Below are 27,717 nucleotides of genomic sequence, written 5' to 3'. Positions count from 1 at the left end.
AGCACAGAAGCAACTGTGTTCGCGAACTCATCTGGTAAGGCTCCGAGTTCCCAAACTGATTAATTTCTCATCTACTCAATCATAAGATTCTTAAGAGTGAAGGACTATAAACTCCTGAAAAACTTACCTTTACTCTGTTGGGTGAGAAAAATACTTCAGGAAAGTGTTGTCTCCCTATCCACAGGTGACCCCAGGGAACAAAAGAGCCATTACACATTTCCCAAGAGGCAACTGCACTGAATTCTTTATGCCAAGAAAAGAGATCACAGAATGTATCAGAAAATGCAACTTCGATTCAAGCACCATCAAATTTGTCAAGCAAAAATAGTCTTTATTCAAATTTAATGGAAACAGGGGGCACTATACTTTGCAAGACGGGGAAAAATAAAATTAAAAAAAATTTTCTTTTTTTTTTTTTTTTTTAATATAAAACAATATAGTCACAATACCAGAATATGGAACTCTACAGTTTATTTTCTATGGGTTACTGCAGGTATCAATTTTCCTCGACTGTGCTATTCACAACTTTGTTAAGTCCAAAAATATGAAACCAAAGTGGTAGGAAACTTAAGACTTAGCACGTTCACTAAATGGCATACCTCAAAGGGCATCAATTCAAGGGCGAAAACAGTTGAACTCACCATACCTACCTATGTCATCATTCCAGCCTTAATGGTGTCCAGGTACTGAGCTCCCTGTAGGAAGGGCCAGGCCTGAAAGCCAAGGCATTTTGGATATTCTACTGTGGGCCGTGAGTAAAGGGAGGGTTTCAAAGAGAAGATTTTTTTTCAGTCGAGCAGGAAGGCCTGGCGCCAGGAGGCTTTATGGAGAGGAAGCACTGAGATTTAACAATTATAGACACACCATTAGGGGAGTTAAAAATGTACAGCAGTGACGTGTGGTCTACTTCAATCACTTGTGCTACGGCTACCAAACATGTACAAAAGACTTCTTGGGTAGTTCCAACTGTGGTTGTAGCCAGTTAGGACCTTGAGTGGGACCTAGATCTAGACCGGGAGGGAGATCTGGAAGCGGACCGGGATCTAGACTTGGACTGAGACCGGGTTTTTGAGGCTGACTTTGATCTAGAGCGCGATTCTGATGGGTTTGGTTTCGATTTGGAATTGGACCTCGACCTGGACCGGGTCTCCTGGTTGATGCCTGCATTCTCACTCTCTCCTTGGCCTTCCCTCTGGCCAGACTCGGACTTGGCATGCTCCCGCTCCTTTGACACGGAGCGGGACCGAGATCTGGACTGGGAGCGATCGGTGTCTTCCTTCTTCTTCTTGCTGCTGCCCGACTTGCTGTCTCGCTTGCCGCCTCGTTTCCTGCTCCGCTCGCTCTTGCTGGGGCTGCGGCTTCGGCTGCGGCTCTCCTCCCGGCTTCTCTTCCTTCCCTTCCTCTTGTCCTTGCTTTTGCTGCGACTCCTACTTCGGCTCCTGCTGCCTCCTTTGCTCCTGCTCCTGCTTCGGCTCCTGCTCTCGAGGAGGCTTTGCTCCTGACTCCTGCTCTTCTCCCTGCTTCTGCTTCGGCTCACACTCCCTTGCTTCTCCTCCTCCACTCTCCTCTCTTGACTCCTGCTCCTACTTTTACTCTTACTTTTATGCCTACTGGGACTTTGGCTCTTGGATTTCCCAATGTTGTCATTGTTCTGGATCTTCTCTTCGGCTTGGTCTTTACTTTTACTGCGGCTTTTGTCAGCACTGCGGCTGCGGCTACGGCTCTTGTCATCCTTGCTGGGGCTCCTGCTTTGTTCCTTCTTGCTCCGGCTGCGGCTCTGGCTACGGCTGCGGCTCTTGCTCTGGGAATGCGAACGCGACCTGAGGAGGTAGAAGGGATGCCTGTGTCATGTGTGGCTTCACACTTCCCGCTACTCATGAGACAAGAAGACCAAAGGGGCTGTGTGTTGAGCTATGCCCCACAACATAACGTACGGCCAAGGATCACTTTCTGAACCCCTACAGTTCCAATCCAAGGAACTGGAAAAAGTGGGGTGAGGGAAGACTGGCAACATGATTAAAATCAAAGTGAGAAATGGTACAGGTGTTCCCTGCTGACCTCTCACACTTTTGCCAAGGAGACTTACCTGGATCGAGATCTGCTCTTTGAATGACTGCTTTTGCTGCTGCCACTTCGGCTTCTGCTCTTACGGGAATGTCTGCTTCGAGAGCGAGACCTAGGGGGAGAAAATATTTTTTTTAACACTTGCTGACAAAAGGCCAGCTGATTTGAGTCAACCAAGACATTCTTCAAGTCAAAAAGTACACACAGACACCTGCTGTGTGCCAGGCACAAAGTTGAAAAAGAACTCTCTCCCGAGCTCTGGGCCCCTAGATCCAGGCACCTGCAAACATTTTATATGGATGGCTCACCTGAAGCTCTCAGCACCTCCAATCGTGAACACACTACTTCCCCCAGACCTGTTCCCTGGGCTGGGTTCCTGATTTCCACTGACGCCACTGTTATTTACCCAGTTCCTCATACCAGAAACCGCAGTCATTCTTGACTCCTCTTTCCCTCACGGACTTACATACTGATGATTCTGCCTTTTAATTTTCTCCTGTCTACTCACCTCTGCTGCTGCCGTCCCACGCAAGCCCTACCACCTCTCCCCTGGTACCACAACAGCCTCCTGACTAGTCTTCCTACACGTTTGCCCTTTTCCAATCTACCTCACTGTGACCAAACAGCCATTTTAAAAAGACAGACACCCCAAGCTTAAAACTTTTGTTAGTGAGCCTAGGCCATGGGCTCCTTGGAGACATGACTGAGTGCAAGTGCAGGGCAGGAACTGCAGGAGACAGATCTCAGACATCTTGTGACGGAAAGAGGAAAACTTTAAAGACTTTTGGGCGCCACCACCAAGGAAGGACTCCTGCCAAAAATGTTTAACCTGCATCTCAGCCATACCTCTCTAGAACTAATTTTCAGTTTACAGGCAGTTAGGGGATAAGGTACAAATTTAATAATACCAAGAAAACATAAACCCAGAATGTGGGATAGTTTAAAAAACCTTCAAAGAAAAGAAAATGAGATGGGGAAAAAATAGGGGAACTTCCCAAGACTAAAAGGACATGACAACCACTTGCAATACACGAGTGGGCTGAATTCTGGTGAGGAAAAAAAACCAGCTATAAAAGACAACCATGGAACAACTGGGGAAATCTGTCTGTGGCCTGGACATGAGGTGATTTTATGAATTATTGTTAATGTTCTTAGGAAATGTTGACAACTCTGAACGCACTGATCAATCTTATTATCATTAAAACTGGGATGTGCAGAAATCACATAAGGAAGCACAAAGCATGACCTATGAAGTAAGTGGTTCTGCCGCAACCATGACTCTGCTCTAATGACTCGAGATCTAACTACATGCTTATAGGAAATATGGGGGAGAGGATAAAGGCACATGTTAAATATCACCACAAGGATGAAACCAGCAAAATTTAAACTACGAAAAACTCAAATGACCCCATTTTGTCAACAAATAAACACGCAGAACGTAAAAAGAGGGTGGAGGAGGATATGCTGGTCAATAAAAGATTAAGAGACTGCCATCAAAATGCAATGTGCAGACTATAAGAATATGAACAAACCAAGTGTAAAAATAAACATTTCAGACACATGCAGAATTTTGGTATTAAAAACTGGGTATTAAACGATATTATGGAACCACTATTAATTTTGCTAGGTATGATACTGGCATATGGTTTTATTGAAAAAAATCAGAGATAGAAGTATTTATAGGTGGAATGACAGGATGTTTAGACTTGCCTTAAAATAATGCAGCAGGAGGGGGGAAAAAACTAGACTGGCAAAATAGAAACTGCTGCAGCTGAATGGGATTCAAGGTTCATTAAACAATTTTCTCTGATACTGTATACACTTGAAAATTTCCATAATAAAAATTAAACTGAAAGCACAGAAGTCTAATGACTTCTCACTACTCTTAAATCCTTAACCTAACCCATCTCAAACCACTCTCCTTCCTATGTTGGCCTCCACTTAGGGAAACTCTCTCCCACCCCCAGGGCCTTCAAAACACACTGTTCTCTTTGCCTGAAAGGCACTTGCCCTCTCTCTTTGTCCACCAACTCCAGCTCATCCTTCAGGGCTCAGCTTCTATCAAACTTCCTTAAGGAAGCCTCTGCCAGCTCTCCAGACTGGTTGTGCTGTGTACATTTCCTTCGACATACTTATCATGATGGTTATTCTTTGTGGAATGCCTGTGTTCTCTATTAAACCAAGGTTCATGAGGGCAGGGACAGTATTTGTCTTGTTTGCAACTGCCTCTTTAGTGCTGAGTCCAGTGCCTGGCCTATCTATAGAATTGTTGCTAAAGAAGACAAAGTCTCCATCTTGAGCAGCTAAAGTATCTGACAGAGTAACCAAGAGACCAATGATCATGCTTGCCCCCAGCCAGGGTATGATCCAGCGGAGCCAAGAAGAAATGTGAAAGGCCACTGACTCCTGCCTCAGAGAAAGGACTTTATTTCTATTTGTATTCATGACATAAGAGTTCAAGAGTTTTACAAATAAATGTTCAGTTCAAAGTTCTGAGAGACTGAACCAGATGGAACCATGTTACTAAGAATTCAACAGGGGAATGTAAATAGAATATCTATGTGCTCACTAATGAACTTAAGGCCCGCTCCAATGCATAAGGACACCCATGGTACCTTGAGTGACTCCGGCTCCTGGAGTAGGACCGGCGTCGTCTAGAACCTGGCTTGTCTTCAACCAATCTGATTTTTCTGCCATTGACTTCAGTTCCATCCAACTTTTCCAAAGCTCTTTTCATGTCAGAGTAAGACAAAAATTCAATCACCCCTTCATTTTTGCGTCCCTTGTGAGCATCTGCATAGGTTACCTCTCCTGCCTGACGCATATAATCCTAGAGGAAAAAAGAAATCCCCAAATAGGTTAGAATACCTTTTGCTAAATTATCTAATGCAATCATCACAACGCAAGTTTTTCCTTTCCTTTAAGGAGAAATGTCAGCTTTTCTCAGAATGAAGTTTACTGCTAAATATTTCCATCTATCCACCAACCATTTACTAAGGTCCTTTAAAGTGTCAGGTATTAGGTGGGTGGTAGGGGTAATGAACAAAAATGAACAAACATTTAACAACTGCTTTAAATAAATTATCTGTGAATATGAAAAATCTGAGTTAACTATCATTTTCTCAATTTTATAGTGACAAGTTCTTTGTTGACAGAAGTATGTCACTATATTTAAGTCTTTTACATTTCATTACAAACACTTGTTTGAAAATATGTATGGATATTGACAAGCATCCAAGGTGGAAGTTAAACAAATCCATAGAGATTATGAAATTAGTCCCCAAATTTTACTTAAAATTATCGTTACATTATCTCTTCAAAACAAATGAAAGGCAAAAAGGGAACAGAGGGAGTACTGTCCAGCCCGGGCTCTTGAAAGTGTTAAGACCACCTACGTCACTTCACTACTGTAAGCCTTGTTTCTTACCCTGTTTCAGAGGACTTTGCATGACCCAATGAGATAATAAAACTGAGGTGCTAGATAAATGCTAAGATGATAGTAGTGTTTGAAAAGACAATGGAATTTGGATAAAATTTAAAACTTAGAGACTTAATGCTAATTTTTCCACATTTCTTTGTACATAATATGCCATAGATGCAATAGATATTTGTGGAATATATGAATATTCAACAGCAGTTCATTTTTGTATATTCCTTTCCTTTCCATATTTCACAAACATTTAGCACAAGCCATCTATACTGTTTCTCTGCCCACTGCATCATAAACATGCTTATGTCTTAACATACAACATAGTCTTCAAATAATTAGTATGCAAAAGACCTTTTCTGAGGCTTTCTCAGTTGATGGGACTTTTAGGACATATATATAATCTTTTGCTATTATTCATAATCCAGCAATGAAAACCTCTGTACAAAATAATTCTTTAATTCAACGGAATTATTGGTAGGAATAAGGGTTCTGAGTAAAAGGCAGGGAGCCTATAATTTATCATCTAAACTGCCATACATTTGAGAGTGAATGAGGATGCTAGTAATAGTTATGCCAAGACCAGGACTATTTTGAGCAAATTAAGGTATTTGATCATTCTGGTAAAATGGCTTGAAGAGTGTCACTACATTTGTTCTATACTGCCATACTTCTAAATTAGAAAATTATAATAACAATGATAACAATAAGAGCTGACATGCTGAATGTTTATTCTATGACAAGTATGTTTTAATTAATTTAGTTCTAATTACAACCACAACGCCCACTTTATAGGTGAGAAAAGTGAAATCTAGAGATGCTGAGCAATCACCCAAAGTCATCCAGGAAGTAAGTGAATGAGCCAATGTCTGAACATAGGCAGACTGTAGAAGCTGAATTCCTAACGCCACCTCACGCCAATTCGCAATGCCACCAGCAGTATACTAATGCCATCACCACTGGGTGTTATGAATTTACGTATTTTTAAACAATATCCTTTAAACTTCTTTTATTTAGGCATCTCCTTGATTAAATAGCTAGCATTTATTGTTCCAGGAACTGCTCTAGTTTAATATAAAAAAAGTCCATTCAATTCTCACAGTACATTTGAGTAGAAACTAATATTAATCCCATTTTACAGTTGAGGAATATGAAGCACAAGAGATAAATAACTTGCCAAGGTCACTTAGGGGATGAGCTAGGCTTCACCTGAGGCCGGCCCCAGAGCCCCACACTTAGCAACACCTTGGCTTTCTAGGAAATCTACTCTATTACTCTCGTTTCCTAAGAGTAAGACTGCCCAAAGGTACAGAAGTATAAAACCAAGGGATGTTGGCTAGGCTCCATTTTAACAAAAAATTTAACAATTTTTATAAGAAATTAATTTAATACCGTATTTAGTGCTGGCATTTTCTGCTCACAGAGTAGAGCTTTCCAGTTTCTACTCATAATATTTAACCCCTAACACTCACAATACCAGAGTCATTCCTTCAGAGAGTGCAATCCTGAGGGCAGGCACTCAGTAAAGGTCAGCAATATGCTGGCTGCCAGCATGACAGACTGGAAAAACAGACTGGGAGTCAGTCGAGTCCTGGTCCCAGTCCTGGTTCCAACTCTTCTGCTAAGACCATTTGTGTGACTTAATCTTTTCTGGGGGTTGTTGGGGACTAAATTGAAAAAAAAAAAAAAAAAAAAAACGGGTTGAAAAGTGCTTTGACAAGTTAAAACTGTGCATGTAGAGGATTCCTAATTATTCTTCCTTGAACCTAAAATACACTCATTTTGCTAGAGATGACTTGTTTAATGATGGATTGAAGATGTGAGATAGGACTCTGAATATCCTCATTTGTCCTCCTAAGACCATCTAGTTTAAGACACTACTCAGTAAGTGCTTTCTTATGGAGATTAAAAAAACCAATACTGTTCTCAAAAAATGAGCTTGGATTAGTGTTGGATGGCCAACACAGCACTAGACCTTAATTTTTGACACCAAAATTCTTTTAGAAAGAAAGGTTCCATGAAAAATAAATAAACCTTATGAAAGAACTAGTGAGATACTCGATTTTACCAATGAGGATCTACACTAGAAAGCTGACATAAACTTGCATGTTACAGGGAATGTTGCAAGAAATATTGGTGGTTGTAACTTTCCCTTTAACTGGTGAGAAATACACTGGCATCTCCCTATAACAGTCTCCACACAGGAACATTTCACATAATATAGGTTTCTCCTTAGAGTGATGGTCCCATAATATAAAGTAGTAGTGAGAGTCTGTCTTTTGTACCCTGATAGAACCTGTCACCGGAGAATTTCCACTTTGGGAAGGCGTTCAAACACATAACACCAATACATTCTGTGTATGCCTGTGCCCACATACAATTACCTGTTTCCCAATCTAACTCCTGCCCAATCTTACCCCAGAAGGTTAATGGGGCCCAAACCTTTAGGTCTTGCCAGCTGCACCGACTTGACAAATTCTCCACAATAAGCCTGTACTCTGTGCGGGTAGGAGGGCCGTATTTATCTCGGCCACTTCTTCTATAACCATATCCACCTTTGGAAGGTTCAAATAGATAGTTACTTTGATGTAGGAAAAGGGAAAAATGACACAGCACATATTCCCCTTAAATATACTATTTACCTCCCACCCCAAACAACAGCATATATATTTAAATCTACTCCCACCCTTAATTCTAAACTAGATTTATTTTTATTTCTTAAAAAAGCAATCAGTTAAACATGAAAATTTAATTTAAAAAGTTGTAAGTATACACATTCATTAATTTTTATATTTACAATCAACATGCATAAATTAAAAACTATTTAACAATTTAGAAATAAGTAACCAAGTTACTAAATCAGTTACAGGTGTTACTCACAGTGATTAAAGTTTTTGTGAATATTTTATATAAAAAAAAGATTTTCAGGCACCTATTTCAGTTTAATCTCATCTGTGTCTAACCCTTGGGATCCTCACCACCCAGGTCTAATGGGGAAAGGTTGCGGTCGTCACATGGCTTCCTGTTTTTGGTCAGCCAAGGGCCACAATGGTTCAAAGAGCCACGCATGGAAAGGTAACCCAAGGTCAGCAAATGGAACAGGCAGTCATCTTAGCCTCAAAGGATTCTTTTAATTAAAACATTGAGGTCTTTGTTAAATCTATGTTAAACAATTGCATTACAGAGAAAAAACACAAACACACATCATTAAACATATTTATAAAGTATTAAAACAAGAAATTTATGTCATTATTTTAATTAACATTAAACATTATCAAAGATGTTTATTTGCAATTCTAAATTAAAAAGATACACAATTTATAAAAACAAATGGCTTAAACATCAATAATTTAAGTATAACATTAATTAATTAATTACTTTAAAAAATTAACATTAAATAACAAAGGCATGTCACTGATACAAATGCCCTTTAAATGCTTACTGCGTCCAGAACCGTAACTGCCATCTCGACGTGGGCCGCGGGCATGCTCAACAATTACTCTCTCACCACAAAGGTCTTTGCCGTTTAGTTCATAAACAGCATCATCTGCATCACGCAGATCATCAAACTCCACAAAACCATACCTAGAAGAAAGCAAACAAAATCCTGGTTGGCACCATTTTGACCCCTAACTTCACTAACATTAAAGAGAAAGCAATGAGGTTCATGCTTAGCAAATGTTAGGTGGGTTTTACAAACTAAGGGTCACCTTTCTCTTCCCTTTAGGTGAAATCACTTTGCTTTGTGCTGACAGGCACTGCGATAGGACAGGGAGACTTCTTAGTAGACTCTTATCTTTCTAGGAAGAGGCTGGCTAGATACACAGAGACTACTTCCTTTGTTCTCTGAGTGGTTGGTGGCAACTGCAAAGACCTCTACCAGGGATGTTTGGTATAAGGTTTAACTACAAGATGGATTACTTGCTCTTTTAACACACCACATTAAAAACTCATTCTTTTAAAGCTGTAGCCCAAAAGTGGTACCTTAGAGAACTATTAGACCTACATTCAGGAACTGTGTCTTAACTGTTAATCATGTCTTGAAATAACATACCAAGTAAAATTACATATTTTAAATCTCCTCAGTGAACTGTGGGAAAAAAAAAAAGTTCTTGTTCCTCTACCTAAATAAACTAGTAACAAATGAATTGTTCTAGAAATTATCAGTGGAAAAATTCTGAGCTATTCACTTTCCTGTGACATTCCAAACTCATTTCCATGAGGCTTTAGATAGGCTGGAATTCTCTAAAATCTCTATACAACTGTGAAAACTTCTTTAGATAGCATTGCTAGAAACTTTCCAGCGAAGTGGAAAATTTGGTGGTTGAACCCAAAAGAAAACAAACTCCCAAAAATCCTATTAATGACTGTTAATGAGTACAATTTATAAAACCAAAGTGCAAAACTTGTAAGATATTTATAAGCAAGGTTAAACATCGCCCTGTAAACTGTTATCAAGAACTGTTCAGTGTGGTCTAATATGGCTGTGATAATTCTAGCTCTGTGACCAGTGACTATATTTAAAAACTAAAGTCACCTCACTGACCATACCAAATCACAAAGGAAAGTTACAAGCAATTACTTTAAACTCTAGCAAGGCCATGTACACAGGCCAACAGTGACTAGAGTTCATCTGCATTTAAATGGATTCCTGCACATACTGAAACTAAAAACAGGTTATAAGACTTGCCAGGAGTTAGTTTCGCCTGCTGGCAAAGAAGTATTCCCCTAATTCTTTAACATGTAACACTGTACTCGGCAACATGTTAAATAAGTAAGAGCATTCAGAATTGCTGAATTTTTCCTTACTGAAGTGTTCCTTCAAACAAGTCTCTCAGGGTGACAGGCACTGTACTAGGTTACACTGCAACTTTGGAGGGTTGTTATGCTGAAATATCTGAGTGGCAAGAGGACAAATATTGTATGATCCCATTTATATGAAATACTTACAATAGGCAAATGCACAGAGAAGTTTATTAGTGGATACTAGGGACGGGGGGGCGGAGAAATGGGGAGGTAAGTAAGTTAAGATACTGAGTGTCTGTTTATAGGGATGATGGCACTCAAGCTTAGGAATCACTGAATCTCAAATCCATTAAAAAAAAAAAAAAAGTAACAGCCATACCCAGTTACTTAATGGGAAGCACTTTGCAACAACAAAATTCAGAAGCCTCCTGGCTCAATTTATGAGCTGTGAAAGTCTTTAAGACATGGTATCACGCTTCCATAGGCTGGAACTGCTGAAAACCTTAGTAAGAATGATTTGAACACACTATTATGTTTGACAAAGTAAGTAAAATCTTTCCAAATCATTGACTTACTATGTTGAAATGTGCTTTAGGTCACTACAAATCTATAATAGATAATACATTGTAGCTGTTTTTTCCTTTCCTAGGTAGAATGGATCATGTGGAAAGCTACTCTATCGCTTTCAGAGATTTTGTCAACACAAAACAAAAAAGGGAAACAAAAAACCAAATCTAAGCACTTTCTACTTTGGTTTATTTCTAAAACAGATCATTAACATACTAAAAAAAAAAAAAGTGCCTCCTTTAACTTAGGTGTGGAGACAAGTCACAAGACAAGTCTGCTTTGCCCATGTATCACTGCTCCTGGCACTATGAGAGAGCCTGATGCCAAGTGGAAGGACGAGAGACATGGCCAACACTGGCAGGATGAAGAGCCTTCACTTCCCTTGAAGAGTCACCCACTGGCCCCAGACCGTTCAATAACCATGACTGACCTAATGTGATGTCAGATGGAGAATACTGGCTCCCGAGGCTTAACTAAATGAATCCCAGTAAAGTCCTGTTTCCTTCAGTAGGCTTTACAACTACACAGAAGGCATGACCCTGAGCTCCACAGTCGTCTGAAATGGAAGCTGAACTACTGTTCCTGACAAATGATGCTATGGTATATCTATCTGTGACGCATTCTCCCAACTCAGAGATCTTCTGCGCGTGCTTGCTCTGCTCCAAGGCTTACATGCACAACACCTCACTCTGACTTTTCAGAGAAAGTAACGACAAATCTGTCAGGTGGAGGCACACTGTTTAAAAACAAACATTAATGCTCAGACAGACCGATCCTTCTTTGCTGCTGAGGCTGATGCACACCTGGCCAATACAATTCTTCCCCAGGTCAGAGGAACCAATTTGTGATGCTGGAGGAAATGGCCCTTACAGTCCTTTCCCTATTACTGACTTTCTAAAAAGTTCCAACAGGAGAGTCACTTTAGTAGTCACATTTTTTCAGGTATATAAGTAACTTATCAAAATAGCTGACGAAATCAAATTTATTTCACAGAAAAATTTCGGCTACTATGATGTGAAAAGCCACAAAATCAATCTGGAACATTTTGATGTCAACATCCAGTCCAAGGATCAAATCAGGCATCATACTGTCACTTCTCTCTGCCACCGGCACAGCGGGTGGGTTTGGAAGACTTAAAGAACTATCCTCCCCAACAACAAGCCATACCTGGTAGGGACTCCTGCTCTGCAAGCAAAACAAAGACCAGATCAGTTTGGTTGCTTCTATGAAATTGTTTATTTAGATCTGCTTTACTGGAAGAATGACTTTTATTCATTAAGTAGAGTGAATGGATTCCCCAAAAAGGAAGGAAGACTAGATAATAACAATAAAATATTACCTAACATTTATTAAGTAATCTCTATATACCAGGCAATGCCATTTTACTTAATATTCACAATACTCAAGAGCCAGGTACTATTATTATCCCCATTTTACAGATGAGGAAACTGAGGCACAGTGTTAAATTAAAAAAAAAAAAAAAAAAAAAAAAAAAGAGGCAGAGCTGGCATTCAAAGCCGCATGGTCTGACTTCAGAGCTCAAATCTGGAACCATTAAGAGTAGGGCAGCAGGGACTGGCCTTGGTCAGTTCTGCTATAAACCAGCTCTGAAACACACATTCAAACCACTTTACTTCTCTGGGTCTTATCTTTATTTGTGAAATGAAGGGGCTTTATCATATTATTTGTAAGGTTTCGCCTAATGTCAAAAGTGAGATGGATAAATGTTAAAATTAGTACTCTTCTGGCTTAACGACTGAATACTTTAAACTCTAAAATTTGGCAGGCCTGGACCAGTATGGTAGCATCAGAGGTATACAATAGACAGATAAGGATAAATTTAATCTATATAACCTAAAAGATCTTGTAAAACTATTGTCTGGGTCCCAATTTTTGTTTTAAACATTTAAAACTGTCCTTGAATTAAGTTTTCGTGCCTTTAACAAAGTAAAGCTCTCTGGAGTCTTTCTAAATGGTTCTTAACATTCCCTTTGTTCTTTGCAGCCAAATACCACGAAAACTAATTTCTTCTCCCAAAAAGTACTCTCCTTATGAATCCTTTGTCAAAGTAAGCATAGCTATACAATATACATGCACATATACATACGTATGTATGTATGCATATGTGTATGTATCATATGCATACATATCCCTGGTGTGACCTGTGAATAAGCCTCGCAAAACACAACCCAACAGATAGGTTTCTTAACTACAGACATCCGTCCTCTTCTACTCTATTAAAAACAAAGACTTCCTTTCAATCAATTCTCATGAGAATGAAGATGGAGAACTTTACGAGAAGACAAATTTAAAAAGTCCTCTATAACAGGAATTGACAAAAATAAACAAAAAACTTCCCAGTATGCCACATCACTCTGAAACTTGCTCCCAAACTTAGAGTAACTAAAGCGAATAGAAGAAATGATGAAGTAAAAGAGCTGAACAGAAGATCTCAAGGGGCGGCTCGAGAAGACGAAGTACTATAACAAAATGTGCAAAGACCAGGAGTTAGAAAACCAAAAGGGAAGAACACGCTTGACATTTCTCACACTGAAAGAACTGAAGAAAAGATTCAAGCCTCAAGTTGCAATACTGAAGGACTCTATGGGCAAAATATTGAATGACACAGGAAGTGTCAAAAGATAGAAGGAATACAGTGAGTCACTGTACCAAAAAGAATTGGTTGACATGCAACCATTTCAGGAGGTAGCATATGATCATTAACTTACAGTACCGAAGGAAGAAGTCTAAGCTGCACTGAAGGCACTGGCAAAAAACAAGGCTCCAGGAATTGATGGAATATCAACTGAGATGTTTCAACAAACGGACGCAGTGCTGGAGGTGCTCACTCATTTATGCCCACAAATTTGGAAGAGAGCTACCTGACCAACCGACTGGAAGAGATCCATATTTGTGCCCATTCCAAAGAAAAGTGATCCAAAAGGATGTGGAAATTATTGAATATCACTGATATCACATGAAAATTTGCTGACGATAATTCAGAAGCAGCTGCAGCAGTACATCGACAGGGAACTGCCAGAGATTTAAGCCAGATTCAGAAGAGGACATGGAACAAGGGCTATCGTTGCTGATGTCAGATGGATCTTGGCTGAGAGAAAATCAGCAAGATTTTTACCTGTGTTTTATTGACTATGCAAAGGCATTTGACTGTGAGGATCACAACAAATTATGGATAATGCTGCAAAGAATGGGAGTTCCAGAATACGTAACTGTGCTCATGAGGAAGCTATACCAAAAAGCAGTCAGTCGTTCCAACAGAACAAGCGGATACTGTGTGGTTTAAAGTCAGGAAAGGTGTGTGTCAGGGTTGTATCCTTTTACCGTGCTTATTCAATCTGTATGCTGAACAAATAATCTGAGAAGCTGGACTATATGAAGAACAGGACAGCAGAATTGGAGGAAGACTCATTAACAAACTGTGATATGAAGATGATACAATCTTGCTTGCTGAAAGTGAAGAGGACATGAAGCACTCACTGATGAAAATCAAAGACTACAGCCTTCAGTATGGATTATACCCCAACATAAAGAAAACAAAAATCCTCACAACTGGACCAATAAGCAACATTATGACAAACAGAAAAAAGATAGAAGTTGTCAAGGATTTTGTTTTACTTGGATCCACAATCGATGGGAGCAGTAGTCAAGAAATCAAATGACGTATTGCAGTGGACAAATCTGCGGCAAAAGACCTCTCTAAAGTGTTAAAAAGATGTCACTTTGAGGAATAAGCGTGACTGACCAAAGCCACGGTATTTTCAATTGCCTTATATGCATGTGAAAACTGGACAATGAATAAAGCAGCCTGATGAACTGATGCCTTTAAATTACAGTGTTGGTGAAGAATACTGAAAATACCATGGACTACCAGAAGAACGAATAAATCTGTCTTGGAAGAAAGCACAACTAGAATGTTCCTTAGAAACGATGATGGTGAGACTTCATCTCACATACTTTGGGCATGTTATCAGGAAGGACGACTCCTTGGAGAAGGACATATTGCTTGGTAAACTAGAGGGTCAGTGAAAAAGAGGAAGACCCTCAATAAGATGGACTGACACAGGGGCTGCAACAATGAGCTCAAGCATAGCAAGGATTGAGAGCGTGGCGCAAGACCAGGCAGTGTTTTGTTCTGTTGTACACAGGGTCACTATGAGTCAGAATCGACTTGACGGCACCGAACAATAACAACATGCCACATCTTGACTCTCAGATTTTATGCCTTTCAATCCTTCTCCTCCTTGCCTATGTGAAAGAATAAAAAGTGTGGCCTAACTATTAAATGTACAATACTAAAAAAGTCTTTCTTCAACATTTCTCTGCTATTGTCTTTTCCCAAACTAGCTTCCTCCGGGTTTTTTTCCTGACAAATTTTGTGGAAAAAAAGAGGGGAGGAGGGGTTGCTGTCATTTTATCCCTAAAAAAGTAGGTGCCATGATTCTAACTATAGACAGGCAGGCAGGCATCTGGCCACCACAAACAAAAGCCACAATGAATTTTGTGAACTGTTCTAAACTTTAGCTCATCCTTATACCATTGTCAGTTTTCTAGTCCTACTCTTCCAACAGTTTATGTATTGCTCAGGCTATCAGTTAGATATGGGAGAATTGTTATCACATGTTTTTTAAACTAAGATACTCCAAAACTTCAATTGTGGAAATGTTAATCACACTTCTTCACCTAAGAATTTTTATCATCTGAGCTCCTACTGTTGCTAAATAGGCTTTCCTCGATCAGAATGACCTATACCAATGGTCCCAAATACTGCTAAGCCTGCCCTGTTCTCTGGTTCTACTGAAGAGGATGCACAGGTTATCTCACTCTTTTCAGGATGGCTTAGGGTCATCTCTGCCTTCTAAACAACTTCACAAAACAGGGAAACTGGAGAAAAACCCTGTCTGAAAATGGTGAGTATGATCTGCTCTGGAGATAAGCTGATCAATGCCTAACTGGGCAGTGCATGACTAAGGGGTGCCCAATTCCAGCTAACTGATGGGGAGTGGATATGAAGAGCAAGGGAAAGCAAGCCTCCATGCGTGTGACCACAGTCACCCACCAACACTGCTTACCGAGGGGCATGCCTTAGATGTTCTCTCTAAGAAAAATCTGCCCCTTTCCACAGTGGATCTCTGCTCACCTTTGTCCTAAAACTGTGCCACATGCTTTTCTTTGTATGTGGACATGACAGTCCTCAGCCACCATCAGCAGGATGTGAGTTTTGTTTTCCCAATGTGGTGAGCCATTCCCACATTCACTCATTTTCCTTGTAAGAACCGAACCTCTCCATGGCTGGTCAGGATTAGGGATGTTGCTGTAGCCAAGGAAAAATTTTCATCTGTTGAAGTTAACCCATGGGTGGCTTGAGCCCTCAGTCTAGAGTCAATAACACTGTACTTTAAGGGCAGAGTCTTTATGGCATTCAATGAACAGGAATCAAACACCTTATTTTTAAAACAGTGTTGGTCCAATGCTTCAGCAAACTTGGTTTTATGAGGTGAAAAAAGTTAGCACACATTGACAGGACAGTAATAAAAAACAGTAATTCTTGTGGTCTGAATAAAGTGCTTGGAAAATTGTAGAAACACACTTCTGCAACCAGCTCTCTAGTGCTCAGGTTAGGCCAACTCACAGAAAAGTTTATAAATAAGAATAGTGCAATTGTCCCTGATTCCAAAGGTCTGCAATATTCCAGGGAACCAGCAGTCAGGCCCTCAAAGTAGAAATAGCCAATGGCACATTTATTGCTCTGGGTCAATGACTATGGTTTCAATTTAACCTTCCCGGTTACAGAGGGTTGTTTATAACCCACAAAATAGTGCTTATTTTTCCAGCCACTGGGAGCTCCTACCACATTAAGCAGGTCCATGAGATCCTTTCCTATCCTAACACAGGAGGCTGCCGTGGGCATTCTAGCCTCCCTTCTTTAGTCTCTGAGGAGTGAGGGCCATCAAGGTCACCCGGAGAAGGTGGATGACTTACCCGTGCTCAATGAGTGGCAGAGCTGGGGTGCGACTTCAGGGCTCACCATTACCCAGTCTGGGGCTCTTTTCCCGTCGGCAAACTGGCAGTTCCTGTATACCAAGAGCTCTCTGATTAGAGCTAGTGTGGATTCCTGGTCTGCAAACGTTGACCACAGCTCAGTCTGCACTTGATCTTTCCCCACCTTCAAAGAAGAAAACCTACCTCATGATTTCTCTCTTCTAGACCTCCTGACCATCTCATTCACTCCCAACAAGCTCTCTAGTTGCCCTTTCAGTCTATTGTCAAGTTCTACAACTTTCTCATTCTGCAGGGCCCACAGTGCTGTCTCTACCTGTCTGAGTAACTTAATTCTAGGTTGTGGCTATTTTTACCTAGTCAACTTGTCTCTTTACAGGTAGCAAGGAAAGTCAGCTGTTACATCATTCCTTTGCTCAGAGGTCTGTTATGACTCCTTAATATTTCTATTTATGTCATTCTCTTAACCAAAAACACCTTGACGACACAAGATGAACCACATTGACTTTCTTCCAGGTGACTGAGAATTATCTATTTCATGAAGCCTCAAAAACTTGCCTGCCTCCAATCATTTTAGCTTTAGCACTTCTATTCAAGTTTATATATTATCTGGCCATGTTTTTGTGGCTTTTCAAGCTTTGTTCTTTTTTCTTCGTGCTTATCCTTTCATTTGATTATGAGCTCCTTAATAATAACAAAAGCTGATATTTATTATTTAGCATAGTGCCTGGCACACAGCAAAGAATTTATTTCATTCATTCCTCATGACCAATGTGAAGAATGCACTATTATTATTCCCAACTCACAAGTGAGAAAACTGAGGCTTAAAGAGGTTAAGCAACTTGATTACTGTCAGGGAGCTTGTAAGTGGTGAAACTGGATTTGAACCCAGATCCATCTGACTCCAAAACCCAAGTTCTTAACCACAAGGCTATACTGCCTATACAAAGGCAGCTGCTACTTCTTCTCTTCCACAGTCCTGAATACAATCTTTTTCATTCAACTTCACTGACTTAATCATAATCTAACCTCAGACAGATCAGGTTTTGTTGGAGTTTTCTGATACAGTGAGGTGAAGTAGCCAGGGAAAAAAGAAACTGATCATGGGACAGGGCAAAGCACCTCTAAGATAGGGATATGTGACAACCAGGTTACTTTCACTCTTGTCTTTTGATTCCCATTAGCCAGTGCCAGCCATTTGGTCCTTCCGAAAACATGTGTGGGTTCAGAACATAACAGACTGGAAGAATAGAGGAAAAATAAGATTATTCTGTGCAATTCCCATTCTGGAGGCCCCACATCAACCCCTGGAGTCTATCTTTGTTTCTAAGACTTGGTAAAAATTAGGCCAGCATAGAGTAGAAAGCTGGGCCTAGAGGTGGTTGGTCTGAATGGATACTGACAATATTTCATATATTTAAAAATGCATCTTATCAGTTTTGCAAGGGATGATGACTGGGACCAAAACAAATATAAGTATAAAATGGTAGGGGAAAAACTGATCAGAAATCAAAGCAACTACGTTTCTAGACTTCTAGTTATAAAGATTACAGCAGCAACCAAAAAAGTGCTTTCCAGATAAGCACCTAAGACCGGATTTGGTTTTGATAAATTCCAAACTATTATTAGCTTGACTACGCCAGTCCACCAGGACGTTTTCCTTCTTCAAATTCCTTATTACTATTACTATTTTTTAAAATGTCTTACTATGTATCAGGCATTGTGCTATGCTTCACATATACCATTCAATTTTCACAACTCTAGGGTTTACTGTTATCTCACAGAGGAAGGTTAACTTAGAAAGGTTAAGTAACTTCCCAAGGATACACAAACATCTCGGATTCTTCAAACTCAGGCTTTAATCTAAAATCCACTCTGTCATTACGCTCTTCTGCCTCCTGTACACCAATGGGAAGAAGTGGTCCATAAGACTAAACGTAGTTTGAGAAACACAAGCTCTAGGAGCACAGAAAATCAGTTTCATCAAATTATGTTCTGTAGCGTGGAAGACAAATACCCACATGAATATTAGCATCTTATGAGAAATACTGAACGGCAAGAAATACCATTTCTGCATCTGATGTGTTCAAATACTAATGTTGTGAAAATTCATTCTCTTCTAAGCTACTACTGAATCAAACCTATAATCAAAACGTTAACACCAGTCTAGGAAAACAGAAACCAATATTGAGAACACAAAACAGAAACCAGCATTGAAAACACAAATATATTGGTAAGAAAACTAAACTCATGACCCTCCTTTCTCACAAAATAAACCATCTAGTGAAAAAACTTCTAATGAAAAAGAAATAATCAAACTCAGTCCCCAGGTGCTGTACCCACAACGCAGATACCACCAGTCCGTCTCTAAAGGAATACTCACATACCACACTGGGGTGGAGAAAACAGGATAGGAATAATCATTATCCTAAAAACTAAACAAGGAAACAAAATTCCCCAGAATGGGAGGAGGTAGAGACAAATCTGTATCAAATTCAGATTTAGCCTCATTTTGTAACTGGGTCCTAAAACGAACTACAGTGGCTACATTATTTCACTTTCACTAGGCTGCCACATATTTTTATTTCTCTAAAATGGAACTATGCAGAAAACAACATACTTGCAAATAGCTCGTGGATCAAATGATCATAATCTGTTAATTTTGACATTTTTAAGACAACACGGTCACTTTCCTTAAAGAGGGGCCAACACAATCACACTTGTGTTCATTTCAATTTCCTGGCACTTAACACTGAGGGTAAATGAAACTAAAAGGTCTCACAAGGGGGGATCAACTATTTCTCGACAGCATACTAAAGTTCCTGGAGACTCAGTCACAAATTAAAAACAATTAAAACGCAAGGAAGAAAAAGTTATATTACCAATCTAGAATAAAATTCTTGGGCCATTAGACAATTACCGTATGTCCTACTTAATGCAACAAAGGTTTTACGCTCAGCAGACGGTACTACCTGATTTCACACCAAAGCTACAAACACAAAACCAGTTCATACTTACCTCTAAAATGACATGAGAGGGTTGACAGGTGTTAAAGCCTCTTAGAGATTATGCCTCTGGGACTATCTTGGCTGTTCCCATGTCCCTCATAACTGCCCCAAGGTCCCAGGGCTGCAGTCTGTGTTTTCTTCTTCTTCTTTAATTTTTAACTTTTTGGTTAAAGAGATGACACTCCCTACTGTATTTCCTGGGGATGTCCTTCCCTTGAAATTGGCCATATCATTCATTTACTATTTTTAGTGAATTTTTCAAATTCTTTTAACATCATGGATCAGTAGCTTCATTTCATCCATGTGAAAAAACTTTTCTCAAAGTCAGTGTCTCTGGTCTGTGGTTCCTGACTCCCCTGCCTGAGTCTCCTGCTCTCTTATTCCTGAGGGCTGAATTCAAACTACACCCCTTCAGTCTCCCCTCTTTCTCTAGGTCGTAGAGGTCTCTGTTCACGAAGACCTACCTTTCTGGCATACAGGCCTAAAGACATGGTTGGGGGACCTGGCAGAGGGATAACAAGTGTCATTCAAGTGCTTCTTCAGGTATCATTCGCCTTTCAGAGACCTCCAGACAGGAAGCCTCTCATCTCAACACGTAGGAAAGGTCATCTAGGGCATTTTCTCAATATATGGGCATGTAAATTCAGAGCACTCTGATCCTTCACCTTCAGGATACTCCAAGGCCAGACAGCCCTAGGAATGAGACGTGGTCAGCCACGACAAAGCTGATACCACCTTACAGCTTTTCAAAGAGGAGCTTGAGGAGGAGAATCACTGGTAGTCCCATCCAGGGTCAGCATCATAAAAATTACCATGTCTTACTCGGCAGTAACTTGTTAGCTTGTTGGAAGCCTCTACATAGAGACCAAATATTGAACAGGCTGAAGGCCTTGCCTCACCCTGGGAGACAAGTCCCAAAAGGACAGGGCTGAACCATCTGGAAGGAACAGCATGAGAGAAGCTTTGACTGCCACTGTGCATGCTGTTATCTGCTTTGTCAATAAGAAAGACCTTCAGTTTCTGAGCTGTCAATAAATCATTTTGTAACATTGGGCAAGTCAATCTCCCCAAGCCTTAGTTTCCCCATTAGCACAAACTATGAACAACACTCATTTGCAAAGTGCTTTGTATATGCAGTTGTATACTACTAATAAAACAAGGATAGAATGCTACTTTGTCCATAGTCCTGTTTCTTATTTTTATTATCTATTCAAGAAGAAGGTCTTGATTAGAATGCATGAGACCATTTTCACGTGTTAAATTGGTAAAGATTTTTAAAAATAAGGATGCTCAATGCTGATGAGGCTACCATGACACAGGCACACTCATACGCTGCTGGTAGAAATGTGACTGGAGCAGCTTTTCTGGAAAGTTATTTTGCTACATGTTCATTCCTGCTGTGACACATGAATTTTACTTCATAGAATCTGTCCTAAGGAATGATAAAAATGGAAACAAAATTTTATGCACAGATATCTACCACAGGGTTATTTGTAACAGCAAGAACTAGTCAACCTAGGAGGGATGGTTGGGGTAAATCATGATACAGTCACATAAGGGCTTTTATGCAGCCATCAAAATAATGTTTATGAAGATTTTAATGTCATGGAAAAAACACGTGATAAATTAAGTAGAAAAAGTGGCACACAAAATTGCATAAAAGACCTCACCAATGTTAAAAATATTCTTAAAAAGTTACTTTGAAAAAAGTTCTTGTTAGGCTAAACAGATGAGCTAAAAATGCTAAGACGACTTCCTTGTATATAATTTTAAATATTTTAATTTAAAAAAAAAATCACAATATCTAGAGCAGTTGAGACCTCAGAAAAATAAGGACTCTTAAACATGGCAGGTGAAAACATAAGTACTATTTTACTAGAGTGCAAAGGAAACCAATAGCTAGCAAGGCCTTAAAAATGTGTATATGCTTTGATCCCAAAAGTCCACTTTTAGGAATCTGTTCTAAGGTAATAATTAGAAATGTGTACAAGATTTACATAAAGGATATTCATAACAGTGTTACATATTTTTGTCCTCCTCTATATTGAAAAATGAAATTTATGATAAAATTGCCAAGCTTTTATAATCAGAAATAAACATGCTATTTTAAAATGTTACAATACAAATAAACAATGGGCTTTTAATGTTAGCCATGTATAAACAGGGTTGTTGAAACCCTTCTTTAAATAAAACTATGTTTTAATCTTAGATAATTATAAAATCAATCTAAAACTAAATGCCCTACCTAGTTTTCTTTGGACTGGGCAGTGTTTCGTTCTGTTGCACACAGCATCACTATGAGCTGGAATTGACTCAATAGCACCTTACAACAACAACAACAGTTTTCTTGATACACAGATTCAAATCCTTGGTACATGTGTGTCCAAATGTGACATTATTTCTGAGGGCAGAATTGCCCATAAACAAAAAGGTGATGAGATCCTTAAAGGGGAAGTGTTTGCTTTTTCTTTAGCCATTTTTGTCACCTATTTTATCATTATAATAAAAATAATAAAGCATTTATCTGCTTTATTGGTGGAAGGGTGATTAAGAATTCACTAATAGTTCAGTTAACTGGAATTCAATGACCTAGAACGTTATACTAACTATATTTCCCCTTTAAAAGAAAACATGAAAAACAAGCTCTCATCAGGGATTCAGTCAAAAGAAAAAAATCCTTCTGTAGGTCCTGGGGTTAGCAGAGATTCATTTTAGTATCTTCCACCTAACAGTGCCCTACAGTGATCAGGACACATGGAACAACAACCCGACTCACTGAAAATCTTAAACAACAGATTTAAAAAATTAACTATTTTCTACACTAACGGACATTCTACTTCAAGGAATTTTCAACAAGGGTGAAAACAAAACTTTCTTGCTAATACTTAGATACTGTGAAAATCCAAATAAATAGATCAGCACACCCCTGAATATTCTGGCTATTCACGATTTCACTGTAATATAAAACATAGCTTCTGAGATTTATAGTCAAGCTTCCCTTGAGAGTTTTAATTCATGCCTTTAATCAACTAAAAACTCAATGACTTGGAAGTTACCCTTTCAGCTATTAGGCAGGTAAGATAATCTTTAGATTTGGTAAGTTTTATTTCATTAAATACGGAAAAATTAAGATATAAAAAGATCTGACTTAAACCACAAGATTTTACTTTGCAGTAATACAGAAACTACTGTACTAAAAAACACACTTCTATAACGATTCTTGTAAATTAAATAGTTAACAGCCTGTTTTTAATAGTCCACGGGGTGGGGGGATGCTGCCTTTCTGTGACGGTGCTTAAAAATGTTAAGTTCAAAACAAATCCTTTCATAAACAATTGATTTTGTAAATCTAAATAAATAGTATACTTAATTAACAAAAATTATGACATTCAGAAAGAAAATCAATCATAAATATAGATGTCTTTCTGAGGTTGAACTAAATATGCATTTGCACATTTAAGTATATATAAGATACTAATCTGCTGCTGCTTCTTGGTTATCAAGTATTTTCTAAGAAAGTGATTTATTAATAAAAAAAGAAAATCCATAGAATTCACATATACATAAACAGAGACAGCCAGTTAGTTACCATAGAGATGGAAGGCTACAAACAGGGGCTGACAATACTGTTGCTTCCTTGAAACCCTCCTAAGATTCTCCCCTGGACCCACAGTGGCTTCTTGCTGGAGTTAGTGCAGCAGGTAGGAATATAGGTGACCCTAATGGGATCTGGGATCTGAAGTGGCCCATACAGCCCTGGAAGATCTACATCAAGTTTGTGGCCCCAAACTGACCCATCTTTCTAGAAGTTCTCCAAAACAGAGGTAATCTACAGTAAATCCTTTAAGTGGCTGATCTTGACTGGATCTCTCTGACCATTTCAGAACTGATGGAACTTTTAGCATTCAGGGATGGTGTTGCTGTGTAGTTGACAAGACTATAAACACCTTTAGTCTGAAGTATCGCCCTGGGGTTGCCTGGCACAATAAAATGGCCAGCAATGAACTACCGCATACATAACTATTCTGTAAATCCCAAAAGGGTCCAGAAAATCCTCTTCTGGCCACTAAATCTCCTTTGGGGAGCTCATCTGCTTCCTTATTTTGTCAGCTTTCTATTATGCCCTATTTAATTAATCCTGAACTTTATCCACAACCCTTCAGCCTAAGGTACCTACTGCTGCTGAGTCAATTCTGACTTATGACGACCCCATGTGTTGTACAGCAGAACCACTCCCTAGGGTTTTCTTGGCTATAATCTTCATGGAAACAGATTACCAGGCCTTTAGGTTAGTAGTCCATCACAAACCACTTGTGCCACCCAGAGACCTACCTACTGATATATCTCACTTCTACCACAAATTTGAACCCTTCAGCAATTCTTCCTACCCATACAAAATCTGTTTTTGAGTTTTAATTACTAATCATCACAATCCAGACATGCTTGAAGATGCTTCTCAGTATCTACTATCCTTCTCAGTTTCCAGGACTATGAGCTTACTCGTGTTGTTAAAGTCAGTCATCTTTTCCTTTTGTACCTACTCTTTCCTTTCAGACTCTTGCATTTCTGCCATCTAGTCCAGTCAATTTTTAATTGAACTTCATCTTTACCATTGATTTTCTTCTCAGAAGTCATTTTCCTCTGCACTAATTCCTGAATGCTGCTAGGACATCATACTCTGCCCATCATTTTGTGATTGTCACACCTGTCTTCAAAATCCTCAAATGACTTCTCATTATTTCAGTCTTAACTTTCAATCACTGATTTCATGAATATTATGGCTTAGTGGCAGAACTGTAAGAATGAACAGCTCCTGAAATGACACCCAGGTATTCAGGTTCCTGGAAGAATTTGTCCTTCCCGTCAGCACACCATTTCCAGGGTTGCTCAATTCTTTCAAGAGCCTTTTGAATCCATGATTTTGAATGTTCCATGATGTTTCTGGGTTATGCTTTATGTTAAATTTCTAGATCCTTCATGAGGCTGATAATCCAAACTAGATTGTTTGTTATTTCTCACAAATGCTCCTTACTGGAGCACTTCCTCCTCACCAGTTAGAGCATACTCTATTCTCAAACACTTCTCTCCATTCTAAGCCACAGTCAAGCCATTCTTCAAAGCACGTTTCAAACAAATCTTTTCAAGTAAACCATTACAAGTTTTACTTGTTTGAATTTATAGCGAGAACAAGCATTTATTTCTTCACACAAAACGTGCATGTTATAACCATTAACACTTAATTTACTCAAGAGCAGAACTGTTTTTCTGCCTCCTCCCCAGTTACATTTAACACAGTATCAGGCATCTTATTGGTGGGTAATCAATATTTTATCCATTAACCAGTTTCCTCATTAACATTAACATCATCTCCTGCTCACTGGGTATCACCAGAGGGACCTCAGAAAACAGACCTAACCAAGTATGCTTTACGTTATTAAACACTTGGTCTTCTAATGATCACAAACAATCTCTTTGGTTATAGTTATCTCTTACTGGAAGCCTGCTATAAGTCAAATGTTTTAAATTTGTTATCTCATTTCTCTTTTTCCATGTGGGTGAGGAAATTTAGTTCAAAGAAGTCAAATAACTTGTCCATAACTTGTAAATGGTGGAGCCAAACCCAGGTCTGCCTGGCTTTGAAACCCATGCTTTTCCCACAAAATGTAGTTTATCTGTCAACTTAGTTGGGCTCTGGGAAAAACTGAAGTTTTAAACTTGATCTCTCAGATTCATGATATGTATCACAATAACACCAAAATTCCCCACTTTATTTAGTATATTCCTAAGAACTAAAAATACTATTGTACAAAATGGGAAATTTCCTAAGCCTTTTACTCAAAAAGAAATCAGTATTCATGAACACTTTATTTAGGACATTCTCCTCAGCAAGAAGGTGATTCCTCCTAAAGATCAATTTGAAATGGCTTTTTAAATCCAGACAACAGTTTGAGTGTCTGGTAGCTACCGACTTTTCTCAAATATGCAACTTATTCTTAAGTATCTTTCATAACATCTCAAAAGTCAGCTGCTAGTATCATACTGGGGAGTAAACTGTTGCCACATCAAACTTGTTGAAAGTAAGGACTTAAAAAAAGAAAATTAATGCCAAGGGTTCCTCTAACATCCAAGGTTAAGTGTCCTAAAATATTCCCATTTTTTTTTTTTTATATCCATGTCTTTCAAGTCCTACAATCGAACATTTCCTGATTCCCAGTTTTCCGCGCTACCTTCTCCTGGCCTCACTCTTCATGTGTTTTCCCTGAAACGTGTAGCCCCTACTGGCCCTGCTCTGCCAAAGAAGATCATTAGAAATACAAGTATCAGACAGCACTTGGGGAAGCAAAAAGCTAGCAATTTCGAGAAATGTGTCTGTTTGCACTAACTAGTTGAGGCAGATGCTGACCAAGGTGGCCAGTATTCTCTAACAAATTCTACAACGGCAAAGCAATTTTTTTGGCAACGGAAACCACAGCATGGAAACTCTGCACGGAGTCTAAAAGGTAACGAGTTAAGACTTTAATTGACCCTTGTAGGGGCAACGGTGAGGGCTTTCGGCTAGGCAAGACGATACTTTCGAAACTGTCACTAGACTATTTAAACCAGAGTCTCCCGCCCAAAAAAGCATGCATATGGCCAAGTCTAAAAACAGCCTCCCTCCAGAACTCCCGACCCCGGGAAAGATCCGTGGTGACCGTCCGATCCATTAGACTGGGAGAGAGGCAAAAAGGGAGCAGGAAATCCTGTTTATTTCCAGCAGCTCTAAGAGCGGGAAAGGTCGTTCTCTTCGCCGAGACGAACCAGGCCTCAGTGCTAGAGCCCAGGAAGAAAAAACCTAGGCGTTCCCAGAGCCGTGGAGCTGTTGTCTCCCGCCCGGAGCCCCAATCCCACTCGGGTTTTCCTTCTCCTCGTCCCACTCAAATCCTCTCCGTCGTTGCCATTATCCCTCTACCACCCCCACCCGCGCAGGCGCAGTGGGAACCGGGGCCTACCCGCGCCCCCATGGCGCCGCAACTATGGCGGAGCCAGACAAGGCCGGTAGCTGCTCCGCGCGGGGCAAGCGTTCTTCTCCGACCCGACGCCTCCCGGGCACCACCGGGGTCTTGTCCCCACCCGGCCGGCCCCTCTTCCGCCCTCCTCACCCGTTCTTCAGATCCACCTCCAGGATCTTCCCGTAGCCCTTAAAGAAGCGCTCCACATCGCGCTCCCGGGCCTGGTAGCTCAGGCGGCCGATGTACACCCGCGGCATCCCGGCAACGGCAGTGGAGGCTTAGCCCAGCCCCAGCCCCCCCTAGGCGGCGGCCGGCGAAGCGAGAGCGCGGCGGCAGCGACGGCGGCAGCGGCAACGGGCGGGCGGCGGGACGGACGCAGCCGAACCCGGCGACGTACGCGAGCACGTAGCTCGCGAGCGCGCGCCTCCCGCTTCCCCCACCCTCCCCTCAGGCGGAGGTTACGGGAGGGAGCGCGCGTTCGCTTGCCGCCCGGCCAGGGCTGGGGGCGGGGCCTACCCGAGGGCGCGCCGGCGTCGGGCGGAGCCAGATGATCGACAGGCGGCGCTAGCCGTCCGCTCTGCGGCACGTCCTCTCGCGAGTGCGTCGTGGAGAGCCAGCACCGCCTTCGCAGCTCGCTAGCCTTGCTTCTCCTTCCGGAAATGGCTGCAGCTCCTCGCTCTGGGATTCGCTCCCCGTCTGGCGATGGTTCCTTCTTTTGTCCTTTGAACCGGGAGTGGTTTCGATATTGAGGCCGGAGCTTTTGAATTGTGCCTGGCTTCTGCATCTTTGTGTATCCGTGACCTTGGGCTTGTTACGCTACCTCTCTGAACCCCGTTTATCTTCTCTGCAAAAGGGGCATGTAACTCCTACCTTACAGAGTCGTCTTGAGAATTATGTG

At 40.4% G+C, this 27,717-nt stretch overlaps 1 protein-coding gene across 2 annotated transcripts; it reads right to left on the bottom strand.

Moving 5' to 3' along the window:
* Positions 1 to 381: 381 nt before the first annotated feature.
* SRSF4 (serine and arginine rich splicing factor 4) lies at positions 382 to 27,459 on the bottom strand. Of its 2 annotated transcripts, XM_023732031.1 has the most exons (7): positions 16,805 to 26,941; positions 15,963 to 16,136; positions 8,934 to 9,076; positions 7,934 to 8,046; positions 4,680 to 4,894; positions 2,087 to 2,176; positions 382 to 1,820 (listed from the first exon to the last, which is right to left on the bottom strand). In XM_023732031.1, exons 2-7 carry the CDS (start codon positions 16,082 to 16,084, stop codon positions 983 to 985), a joined length of 1,521 nt encoding a protein of 506 aa, XP_023587799.1. In that variant the 5' UTR covers positions 16,085 to 16,136; positions 16,805 to 26,941; the 3' UTR covers positions 382 to 982. The 2 variants fall into 2 exon arrangements, with proteins under 2 accessions (XP_023587799.1, XP_004377074.1); XM_004377017.2 differs by lacking the exons at positions 15,963 to 16,136; positions 16,805 to 26,941 and adding an exon at positions 26,970 to 27,459.
* Positions 27,460 to 27,717: the final 258 nt, after the last annotated feature.

Source organism: Trichechus manatus, unplaced genomic scaffold, assembly GCF_000243295.1.
Source record: "Trichechus manatus latirostris isolate Lorelei unplaced genomic scaffold, TriManLat1.0 scaffold00048, whole genome shotgun sequence".
NCBI lineage: Eukaryota > Metazoa > Chordata > Mammalia > Sirenia > Trichechidae > Trichechus > Trichechus manatus.
Note: the sequence above shows the minus strand (reverse complement) of the source record. Positions and strands in the feature narration are given on the sequence as shown.

What these genes read in the sequence shown, in the direction of transcription:
- SRSF4 (XM_023732031.1), bottom strand. Translation starts at nt 16,084, where the DNA reads ATGAGTGAATGTGGGAATGGCTCACCACATTGGGAAAACAAAACTCAC. An exon ending in GGCACAGTTTTAGGACAAAG is followed by an intron (nt 9,077 to 15,962) that starts GTGAGCAGAGAT and finishes GCTTTCTTCTAG; the next exon opens with GTATGGTTTTGTGGAGTTTG. An exon ending in CAGTTACGGTTCTGGACGCA is followed by an intron (nt 8,047 to 8,933) that starts GTAAGCATTTAA and finishes AACCTTCCAAAG; the next exon opens with GTGGATATGGTTATAGAAGA.